Source organism: Cucurbita maxima, unplaced genomic scaffold (genome assembly GCF_002738345.1).
Source record: "Cucurbita maxima cultivar Rimu unplaced genomic scaffold, Cmax_1.0 Cma_Scf00064, whole genome shotgun sequence".
NCBI lineage: Eukaryota > Viridiplantae > Streptophyta > Magnoliopsida > Cucurbitales > Cucurbitaceae > Cucurbita > Cucurbita maxima.
The window spans coordinates 581,542-593,935 of NW_019272080.1; the positions used below are offsets into that span (position 1 = coordinate 581,542).

Genomic DNA, 12,394 nt, shown 5'->3' on the forward strand with positions numbered 1-12,394 from the left:
TATATTTTACAATGTTATTAGAAAAAATAGTACATGATTTTAATGAGCTTAATAAAAATAATAATTTCAATATTTTTCTCAATCTGATTATAAATCCCAACCCTAATTTAAAGGAATCATATTCCTTATTTAGAATTTAAATAATAAAAGCTATTTCTACCCATTCCACGAGAAGGCTGTGCAATTTGATATAAAATATTAAAAGTGAGGGAAAATAAAAAAGAAAAAGTGGTCTCATATATTAAAAGTAATTTCTGGTTTTTTTTCTTTTTTCTTTTTTTGAGTTGAAGAGAGAAAAAAAGAGGGGGAGAGATAAAAAGCCCTAACAGCCGGTAAAATAAATTACATGCAATTACAGTCTGCTAACCCCCCCACCCAGAATTACAGCCATACATCACCCACCACGTAATACACATTAAAAAAAGTAAAAATTAAAAATTTTTAAAATTAGAAGGAAAAAAGAAATTAAAAACAGAGCAATTCCCGGAGAGCTCTCAGTGGCTAAACACAACCTAAACAATTTCATATTTTTCTCTCTCTATCTCTATCTCTCTCTTGCTCTGTTTTTCTTTTTCCCACTTAACACCCAATGGGGGCCACCGCCGGCTTTACCTTCGGTGGCCGCCCTCTGCCTCTGGGGGGGCCGGCGACAGGAGGAGCAGACGTTGGCGCAGGTTTCGGGGACTTCGGGGGGCGGCCACGTGGCCTTCCACTTCCCGTCGAGGTTTTCTTCTTCGGCTGCGAAATGGGAGCGAATGGATCTTTGGGTTTGGGGGGACGGCCACGTGGGCGAGGCGGAGGGACGACGGTGCCTGGCGGAAGAGGGACTTTAGGCTTGGGAGGGCGGCCACGGCCACGCTTGGGCGGGGCGTTGGGATCAGGCTTCATGTAGTTGTTTTTGACGAAGAGGAGTTTGCCTGTTTGCTTCATGACATCTAAGTGGTGGGCGAGAAGCGTAGTGAAAGCGGGGGGCAGATCGCCGTATATGGACTCGATTTGCTTCGTTATCGCCGTTTTGCTCACTCCGTTTATGTCGTTCAGAGCTTCGATCGCTGTCATAATCATCTGCCAAAGAAATTTTCCAAAATTAATTTTAATAAAACAAAAATTAAGAAATGCAAAGACTGAGAGAGAGAAAAAGTGATACCTCGGGGTAGTGAGGGAGAGAAGGAGCCGGAGGAGGTGGCTGAGGGGGGTTGTTGAGCTGGTCTTCGGTGGCCATGGCGGCGAAGACCGAGGACGATAAGATTTTAGAGAGAGGAAGTTGAGAGAGAAACACTGTAGGTCTTGTGGGAAGAAGAGGATGATGAAGGGAAGGGGAGGATTTAAATTGGGGAAATAGGGGAGGAGGGGATCGGGAGGAAAGGCAGGGAAGATCTGACGGCTGGGGATAGAGAACTAAGAGTGAAGATCCCATGGCTAGCATTCGCTTATTGTGTGTTGCGACACGGATTGATGACATGGTCTATGGGACCTACTTACCACGCCCCCCCTCTTTACTTCGCTTTGCTTTTATTTCTTTTTTCTTTTTTCTTTTTTTTTTTGCTTTTAGTACCGAAAACTACTTTTAGAGTTCTAGAAAAGCACCACCCTCGGTATTCCGTGCTGCTGCTTCTCCTGATTGTTTTTTTATTTTCTTTCTTTTTTCAATTTACTTTGCTTACAAAAAATTAACATTTAGTCCCTTAAAAATTGGTAAAGTTTAAAATAAATGAAATTAATATTAAAATCATTTATTTAACTTCCTTTTTACATATCCAACTTTTTTTTTTTTTTTTAATATATATATATATTGGGTTGGGTTCTCCTACAGTTATAAAACAAACACAATATATGTTTTTAGGTTAAGTGACAATTAAGTTAACTTAGTATAAAGACTAAACTAAATAACATTGGTAAACGGTTAGGTCCTATTTCTCTCGCTAAAATGCATTTTCATTGACCCGTTATTACTTTAGAAAAGGTACCTTCAACAGAATCGATTCAAGATTGGTAACTCTTTTGGAAATTTGCTTAAAACGCATAAAAATGAAGACAAAAACTCATAAAAAAAAAGGTTCTTGTTTACGTCACATTGCAAAAAAATGCACCGGAAAATATGTAAACGGTTAAAGTATTCCGGGTTTTAAACCTTTAGTTTTATAAAGTTTTAGGCTTAAGACTTAAGATTCAAAATTCAAAATTCAAATTTTTTTTTTTTTTTTTTTTTTTGTTCACTTCTATTGTCTGGACTAACGATAATTCGGCATGGCCGACTACTCTATTTATTTTATTTTTTTAAAATGTTGTTGGTTCATTGCATTAAATACTTTCCTTTGAAGGTCACAATTAACTTAATACACTTGTATGGTACCGATAATCTTAGGTATTATTTCTGATATTTTTTTAATTTTTAATCTCATGCACATAATCTAAATCATAAATGTGTTAATTGCTTAATCGTGGGTAACAATATTTCATTTAAATGTGACCTACAAATGTATTATAATAAGATGTGGATTTATTTGAAATAATGTGAATGAGGGTTAATTTATAAGTAATTATTTGAGAAAAAAAAAGTCAAATATATTTTAAAGGTTATAATTCCTCTTTTAATATTCAAATTATAGTTAGGAATGGATACAAAATTTAACTCCTATATTTAAAAAAATGAATATTAAAAATTTGAATTTTATTAATCTTATGCTTAATTATTAGTTTAACCTTTAAAGTCTGGACTTCTTTTGATAACCCTTATAGTTATTTTATTTTTTTTAATCATAATTTTTCATCTTGAATATATAAACTTTTGCATTTTTAGCTAAATTTTAAAAATTAAAATTTGAATGATCTATAAATTATTATAACTAAACTCAAAATTCAATTTAAAAATTTGTAAGATTCTTTTGTGAAAGTTTAAAGTAATTATTTAAAAAAGAAAATGTAATCCAAGGTTGCAAATTGCAGCGTTGACTAGATCTTGAAAGAGTCCACAGCTCAGTCCCGGCAAGTAGCGCTACTGCTGAGTCGTGTCCTACAGCTAAATGTCCGACTAATTTGACTTTGACTTTCATGAATGGTACTTTTGTAATTTCAATAACTTTTCAGGGTCTTTTGAGATTTAATTCAGTGTCTTGTCGTTTGTGGATATGATTCTTATTATTTTTACTTTCTGGGTCCTACTTCCCTCTGTGCATTTCTAAAATAATCTTTTCGTAAATGAATAAATAATTTATTATTATTATTATATGTCGTCATAACAACAATGAAACTATATTATAACATAGGAGTGTCCGTCCCCACGAAAAAGAAAGGAAAAAAATAAACATTTTAATATTAGAATAAAATTATAAAAATACGGAAAAAGAGTTAAATAAAATTGCAATTTTTTAAAATAATAGTTCTCAGTTGTGCAATATTTATAATATAGATTTTTTTAATCCCATTTTAACCTTCAATTTTTAAATTGGTTTTATTTTATCTTAACCTTCAATAAATTGAAAACCTAATATTGGCCTAAAATTAAACCAAAATTATCCATAAACGCTCCATACAACCAAACTCTTCTGCCATCTAAGAATAGCAGAATGCAGAGAGGACGAGGAGGAAGATGAAGATCGTTTGTGTCTTTCCGACGAACGCAAACCAGCAAGGGCAAACTGAATCTCCACACACGACTCGACCACTCCACCTCTCTTTTTAAAACCTTCCTCAACTTCCCCTTGATGGTCTTAAGATATTTCTGTCAGTTGGAGAAGGAGGTACAAAAGAAGGGACCAACGTAAGGATATCGTATATGAGCGAACCACTGACGAGCATCGGTTGTTTTTGGGAATCTGAAATGAAACATGGATCTAAAATTGTAGGTACACCCAAGGCTTTATGACGCCGTGGGAGTGGGAGGAAAGACAAGAAGAAGGTAACGAGAATCAAAGATTTTACGTGCAGTCGAGAGAAGAAGATGAGATCCGTGGATTCAGGTCGGATACCCACCTGCAACCCAATACTCTGTTGAGGATTATTGAGAGTGAGTCTCACATTGGTTAATTTAGTGGAAGATCATGGGTTTATAAGGGAGGAATAGTATCTCCATTGGTATGAGACCTTTTGGGGAAGCCCAAATACCATTGTGGAGAGTCGTGATTCCTAACATGGTATCAGAGTCATGCCCTAAACTTAGTCATGTCAATTGTGGGCCTCGAAGGTGTAGTCAAAAGTGACTATAGTGTCGAATTATAATTCAAAGTGACTATAGTGTCGAATTATAATTCTAACATACTCAGTCAAGTCCAGCAACCCAAATCCTTTGTACTCGGCTCAAAGCCCACGTTCAAGCCACAACAGGTTACTTCTCCATTTATGATGATGAGTACAAACGCGTAAAGACGCGTAAACTATGATGATGATAATCATGCTTCGCACGTGTGGATTGTGTGCAGGAAGTACTACACATCCAATTATGTCCAAATTGGAGTACATGAAAATTCATAACAAATACCTTTTTAAATTAAAGTAATGAACTTACATAATCAGTTCAAAATATGAAATTAGACATAGCTTTGATGAAAACTTAAATGGTAATAAAAACACCTATTAACAACTAATTGAAATACATTGCAACCTATTAGCTACTAATTTAAAATCATAACATTTATTTCATTTCCTTTATCTTTTCATTCATGACATAACTCATGTATGCAACATCTACACATTGCAAACATGTCATAGTTTATCATAAAATTCTACATGTAAGATTACATTTCATATATGACATTTTAGTTAATTCATAAAAATAGTGTAATGGATATACATGCATACGTAACATACATTTTATGAAAATACAAAGAGCAATTAAGCATCACATAACATAAGCGTTACACATATAATACAATACATGTAAAAGCCACAGGGCATGCACCATCATACATCAATCAATAAGCTAACTACAACAGTAAGACCACTTACTTGGTTGTCCTTGGCCGAAGTCACTAACAGTTTGGTAGTCACCTCGAAACTATAATCCAAAGCCTAGTTCTCACCTATAAAATTCATATAACATATCTAGAGCCTAATAATATCTTAACTTAAGCTAAACATGATGATCAATTCAAAGATAAGCCATAAAGTCAACTAAACATAGTAAATAGGAGTCTTAATGACCTTAAATTCCTTAAATAAGGTAAAAAACCATGGCTTTAGAAAACCTAGGAATCAATAAAACTTGTATATTGAGCCGTCTAAGCTGAGCTGCTAAGTTAAGCCGAACCAAATCACGAAGTCGAGCAGATGAAGCTGTGAAGCAGAGCCTAGAATTTTTGAGTTTTTAGTCATTAACTTTCAGTCATTAACTATATGTCACTCCACTATAGACCTATAGTTGAACTCTTATGCACTGTAGGACAAGTTACGTCCATGAGTTAACATTAAAGACAAGTCGATCCTTCACGAGTTAATCGTAACTACACCTAGGTCAAAAGTTCATTTTACCCCGTAATTACATCTTGTACCTTAAGTACCACTGATTATCTAATAAACGATTCGTTTATGATCCAATCATAAACTGAGTCTCTCTCAGGCCAGTGAGAGGATGGGGACCCATTGTTCAAGTTCACAAATCATCACTTAAGAGAATTACTCGTCTACTTATTCTATATGGGAAGAAGGAGGGAATTCTATCTTATGAGGTTATGTTCTCAGCTACCTATTTGGTCAAGTCCCAAAAATAGTAGGCATAATAAATCGGCTACAAAAGTCATTCTCACTCATGCAAATCAAAAGACGTCCTCATAAACATGAGTTCATAACTCACTCATGATTAAGATCGAGTCGCACATGATATCTTGTGAAATATTAATCTTCTTAATTAATAGATTTATAAATAGAGATTAAATATTTAATGGTCCAGTCTTATACAAACTTATTGTATAGGATACCTCCACTCACATGTCTCTACACGATGATTTGGATCAAATGATTTGTAACAATTACAAAGCAGACCGTATCAATAGTGTTACCAATATAAGACACTCAACCTTATAGATTTGTAACAATTACAAAGCAGACCGTATCAATAGTGTTACCCGTATAAGACACTCAACCTTATCTATATATAGACCTTTTTGGATATTACTTGAACATGATCCTCTTGTATGTCAACTATAAACGGGTCAAGTTTACCATAATAACCTTGGATCTTATATGATTATTGGATAATGTTTCACACAATAAGAAATTGCTTAATTCATGAATGAGAAAATGTTCAATTACAAAAAACTACGAGTTTTAGGGCGCAAATCCCAACACTATAAAATACTATGACAAAAGTATCCAGACATTCCTTGAACACTCAATTCATTAGTTCTATGAACACTGCAGGGGCATTAGTGAGTTCAAAAGACATAACTATGAACTAATAATTACCATACCTTGTTCTGAAAGCTGTCTTTGGCATGTCTTCATCTTTGATCTTGATCTGGTGGTAACCTGACTGAAGATCAATTTTTTAGAACACTGTTGCTTCCCTGAGCTGATCAAATAAGTTTTTAATGCGTGGAAAGGTTTATTTGTTCTTCACTGTTCTCTTGTTCAGCTACATGTAATCAATGTACAAGCCCATCGAGCATCGAGCCCATCCTTTATCCAACAACTCTTGTAGTTGTGTCTTGAGTTCTTTTAGTTCAACTAGTGTCATACGATATGGGGCCTTAGAGATAGGAACAGTACCTAGTTGTAGCTCTATTCCAAAATCAACATCTCATGTCGAAGGAATTCCTGAAAAATCCTCTAGTAACACATTTGAGAATTTATTTGCAACTGACATTGCAACTAAGGGAGTTTTTTCCTTTCTAGTATTCATGGCGCTGGCTAATATAGCCCCCACTCCGTGCTGAACCAACTTTTTTTCTTCATCATTGATATCACTTTAGGCATAACTCTCCGAAACGTACCCTTGAATTTGAAACTAGTCTAGAACGATGGCGTAAACACTTTTTTCTTGTAAAAGTCTATATTAGTATGATTTTTTGCTAACCAATTCATTTCCAATACTACATCATAAAAAATCATGCCAACTACCATTAAGTCTAACTTGAAGCTAACTCTTTGATTCTATCACTTAGCCATCATTTACCCTATAAGCAACAATCAAATCCACCCTTGCCTGGGTGCTAAGAGAGAATTCATGCGATAGAGGTTTTAATACAAATTTTGCTTGACCGATGAAAATAACATATATAAATGAATGTGTAGATCCTTAATCAAACAATGTTAAAGCAAGGTGACCAAGAATAGATATGGTACCTGTCACCACCGCGTCAGGATTACCAGTTTCCTTACTTAATAGAGGCATAAGCTCTTGCCGGAGGACGATTCTGAGTAGAACGATCCGCAATGGTCAGATCTATCTAGTGATTTTCTGGATTATTCGTGCGACCTCTTGGGCAATCCCTAGCCACGTGACCTTCCTTTCCACACCAAAAATAGGCTCTGGCGTGGGCTAAACATTGACCTTTATAACGATCCTAGGTTTCAGTAACCTAAAGTCGCTACTATCATCTTAATCTAAGCTCATATGCAGAATATAACTCTTAAAGAATCATCATTTAAATCATAAAGTTCAAAATAAACATACTTCATTATTGAAAATACTACCATGGACTTCCATGTTAAAACATAATTCAGAAATGAAATTGAAAATGATAATTAAATAAACTTAAAACATGAAATGCATAACAACCTATGTCTAACCTAAGTCTAGGTAACTAAATATGTTTCTAGCCTACGCACGTGTTATGGTCTCTAATTTTTTATGTCACCATCAAACGTACAAGGACATCTTGCCTTTACTTGAAAAATGATGTAGCACACAGCCTGAGTATTTCAAAGAATACTTAGTAAGTGACCCCATTATAGGGGCCATGAAAAGGTGCAAGCACATGCAATATTTCTCTAGGGACCTTTCATTAAAACATCCTAGGGGTGGTCTCTAGTTCGAACTAAATTGGATGTGCAGTACTTTCATACACATGACCCACACGTGTGAGTGTGAATCTCCAGGCAGTTTGCACCTCCTAGACCCATCATAGTTGAGTTAATTGTTCGTAGCGATGTTTGGAGGTCAGTAGATCTCTGAGTGTCATGCTAGACATGATCACCATCATCATCGTAGCGTATGCGTCTGTACTCATCATCATAAAAGGGGAAGTATTGTGATGCTTATGTACATACAGAAATGCATGAGATCCCTATAGTTTCTTGTCTTTAAAACGACTTTATGACATATCCCTAGTTTCATCCTTATATTACTATTAGTAATATATGTGCATTAGCTTTCCATCTTAGTATCATAAATAATATTCTGTAGGGTTGTGCCCTAGGCCGAACTATCGACATAATGCAAATGACATTCACAACATGCATCTTAACTTAATATGGAAAATAACGTCATATTTAGGAAATAACATCATGCATCATCATAACACTATCGAAATACGTCATAAGCATTATAATACATCATCAAACATCATCATATAACTCATACATGTCATCATCATCATAGATCATACATCATACGTCATAATTATAAAGCATAAAGGATACGTGTCGGTGCCACTAGGCATGTATCGACATACACCAAGCAAGTACCTAGTCTATCCTATAATAAGACCACTTGGTTGATCTTAGTTGGTATTCTCCCTGATTTAAATTAGGTTAGCTTCCATTCCACTAAGGCTGCTCCAAGTGTCAACAGAGTTCGTTTCTTATTAGGTGTTCCCGTTTCTTTCGTTAATATTTCACAATTCTAAAGTAAATTCAACTTGAAATTGTAAAATAGGACATTAAACTGACTTTAATTAGGGTCAAAATCGGCTATAAACGCGAACACTCAAGAAATCCGTCGGACAGGCAGATTCACATCTCTTACAACCAACACAGTCTTCTGTTCTTGGAGCCGAAGCTATTTGATCGGATTGATAGAACAAACACCATACTAAAACAAATTGAAAAAATTAGAAAAGACACGAAAAACGCGATTCTAAAGCTAAACCGATCCATGAAGCTGAGATATTCTTTTTGCTAAACCGAGCTGTATAAACCATTTTTGAATCGAAAGACTGCGCAGAGCCGAGCCATGAAGCTGAGAGATTCTTTTTGCTGCAGGTCAACACATGGTGCAATGGGAGCAAGGCATGTTGCGGCTTATCTCTCCGGTTGAGGCGCAATTTTGGGTCAGGAGAAACGGGCGCACGAGTCACGATTGCTGCATATTTAGGCTAGAACGGTGGATTTGGGCTTCGGTGTTCGACTGCAGGTAGTCCAATACTGGGTCGAGGCTGAAGGGTTGGACAGCTGCGTACCTCGTCTATGTTGCAGGTCTATGTGGGCCGATTGATTCTGTGACTGGGCCGAAACGAAAAGGCTGATAGGTGACTGAGTCGGGTTGACGTAAACAGCAGCCCAGATTTGGATTCGACCCGGTTTTGTTCGTCTTCTTCACCCGCTTTCCCTCGATCTTTTGATTCGTTTTCTCTCTCTCTTTCGATGTCGTTTCGATGTTATTTTTTGGTGAAACCCGGCTCATACTTATTCGTCTCAGCTGGTTTTCTCGTCTTTAGGGTCTTTTGAGGTCGTAGCTCCGACTGTAACACAAATCTGTTAGATAAATCCATGAATGTAGATCCTAACGTTTAGTTAACCATTTGTTAGGTAACTATTTTTAAGTTAAACCTACCCATTGAAGTAGGTGAGAAGTAAGTGTAGTAGTGGAAGAGTGTTGGTTAAGTTGCCATTTACTTCACTATTTTAGAAAATTTGTTATTTAAATATAATGAAATCTTTGAGTCTTTACCAAATCTCTCTTAGTCCCTTATTTTTCTTTGTATAAATTTTCCTTAGTTCTGTTTTTTTCTTTTCGTAGACGTTTTCCTCTCAATTGTCAAAAGTCAACAAGTCAGATTCAAGTAGAAGAAAATGCAAAACACGAAAATACACATATTATGAGGTCCATCCCAAGCAAGCTCGCTCACTCCTCCACGCCGCCGCGGAGTGCCGGCTTCTCCATCACCACCACAAAGAGGTCGACGCCGTGATGACGGACATCGAGTTGTCGTTGAGCGAGTGATCAGAGAGACGACCGCCACCGTGCAGTACCCGATGCTGACAAGGTCCAACTACAACGAGTGGGCCTTGTTGATGCGCGTCAACCTACAGGCGAAAGGGTTATGGCACGCTGTCGAGCCAGAGGAAGGAGAAACAATCGAGTACCGGGAGGATCGGCTGGCATTTGCCGCCATATTACGGTTTGTGCCCCCAGAGATGCTGGCGTCTCTCTCCACCAAGCGCACCGCGCAATCGGCCTGTGAGGGAATCAAATCCCCTCGGGTTGGTGTGCAGCGAGTGCGGGAATCCAACATCGAGCAGCTGCGGAAGGAGCTTTCAGAAATCCTCTTTAAGGACGACGAATCCGTAGATGACTTTTCAATGCGGATCACGAGGCTTGCCAACAACATCACCACTCTCGGTGGGAGAATCAGCAAGACAAAAATCGTGAGAAAGATGCTGCAGGCCGTCCCCGATCACCTCTTTTTAAGAGACATTGCTTGACGTGAACGACCTAACAGTGGAAGAGGTGACCGGAAGACTGCGTAACGTCGAGCAACGGAAGAAAAATACCGCTTCATCTGTCGACAAGGAGGGTCGTCTACTCCTCACGAGGAGAAATGACTTGCACGTCTAAAGCTCCGTGATAACACCGGCGAGAGCAACGGGCCCTCCAGTCGCAAAGGCGGTAAGAAGCCATGGAAATCTAGCGGGCGCACGCGCGGAAAAGATGGTGATCAGAAGAAGGAGTCGACTGATGGCAGACCGATCCAGTGTTCGAACTGTGAGAATAGAGGTCACCTGAGGAAGAGTTGCTGGAGCAAACTCAGGAACAAGGAGAAGGTCGAGAAGGCCCATGTGGCTCAATCCGAGGAGGACGAGCCAACTCTCTTCATGATAAGTGCATCGGTCAGTTCGAACATCGTCTGCAATCCTATTAAAGTTTCGAGGGTTACCCCTCTTGAGCTCTCGCAAGCACCTTGTTTCTGTTCTTGACGATCAAGCATTTGTTTGTTGTGTTGTAGCCATAGTTTCCATAACGGTTTGTAATTCTTTCATTAGGGCAACTATAGGGTTTGGTGCGGCCTGAGGCACCACTGGAGGTGGGAGTGACACCGTTACATTAGGCTGATTTACTAATATCTCATGTACCAAACCTCGACCTTTTCTACCCCTTCCTCTACCCCTAATAGGGGGTCGTTCCCTAAGTCCTCCTTCTTGTGTTCTAGATAGCATAGTCTATAAAAAAAAACAAATAACTACTAAGTCACGTACTTAATTTACCATATTCTCTAACCAATCCTACTACACATATATACCATCTTTGCATTAGCATAACCATGTTAATATGCTTGATATAATGTAATTAACCTTGCATGGTCAAAATCATGGTAACATATCAAACATATTGTATCATGCCGCACTTTATTAAAATTAACTTACTGCATGCAACATTTAATTAACTAGTTATTATCTTTAAAAAGCATACCTGACGACGATGGTACGTTTGTTGGAGGATCATGGAAATTTGTTGGGCCAACATGATCTAAGCCTAGGGCTTTGATACCAACGATAACAACCCAAGCCTAGGTACTTCTTTCACTGTAGTTCTAATCTATGTTGATGATATTCTGTTAGTAGGCAATGATCTCAAAGAAATTCAATATTTCAAAACTAGTTTACTCAAAAAATTTCTTATCAAAGATTTAGGGATTTGAAATATTTTCTAGGCATTGAATTTTCTCGGTCTAGAAAAGAAATTTTTATGGAGAAAAATCTCCTATGGAGCATGTTCAGAAAAATTTCTTATGGAGAAAAATCTAAAACTTTCTTTAACTGAAGGAGAGAAGTTGAATGATCCAAGTAAATACAGACGGTTGATTGGCAGATTAATATATTTGACCGTTACTAGGCCTGACATAGTTTATTCAATTCGTATGCTTAGTCAATTTATGCATGAACCAAGAAAACCACATTTGGAGGCAGCTCTTCGAGTTCTGAGATACATCAAAGGTACTCCTGGTCAAGGACTCCTACTACCTTTTGAAAACAATTTAAGATTACAAGCATATTACGATTCTGATTGGGGTGGTTGTCGAACTTTCAGACGTTCTATTTCTGGGTTCTGCATTTTCCTCGAAAATTCAATTATTTATTGGAAGTCTAAAAAACAGACTAATGTGTCCAGATCATCAGCAGAAGCCGAGTATCGAGCTATGACAAATACTTATTTAGAGTTAACTTTGTTAAGATATATCCTTCAAGACTTGAATATTCCACTATCCGAATCAACATTATTATATTGTGATAATCAAGC

The 12,394-nt window shown here is 37.3% G+C and overlaps 1 protein-coding gene across 1 annotated transcript; it reads right to left on the reverse strand.

The window, feature by feature from the left end:
* Positions 1-237: 237 nt before the first annotated feature.
* LOC111472076 (HMG-Y-related protein A-like) lies at positions 238-1,307 on the reverse strand. Its single transcript, XM_023117773.1, has 2 exons — positions 1,148-1,307; positions 238-1,065 (listed from the first exon to the last, which is right to left on the reverse strand). The coding sequence occupies exons 1-2, from the start codon at positions 1,220-1,222 to the stop codon at positions 580-582; spliced, it is 561 nt and encodes a 186-aa protein (XP_022973541.1). The 5' UTR covers positions 1,223-1,307; the 3' UTR covers positions 238-579.
* Between the last annotated feature and the right edge of the window lie 11,087 nt (positions 1,308-12,394).

Excerpts from the sequence above, each read along its gene's own strand:
- LOC111472076 (XM_023117773.1), bottom strand. The coding sequence starts at position 1,222 with ATGGCCACCGAAGACCAGCTCAACAACCCCCCTCAGCCACCTCCTCCG. Across the intron at positions 1,066-1,147 it reads CTCTCCCTCACTACCCCGAG|ATGATTATGACAGCGATCGA; the intron begins GTATCACTTTTT and ends TTTCTTTGGCAG.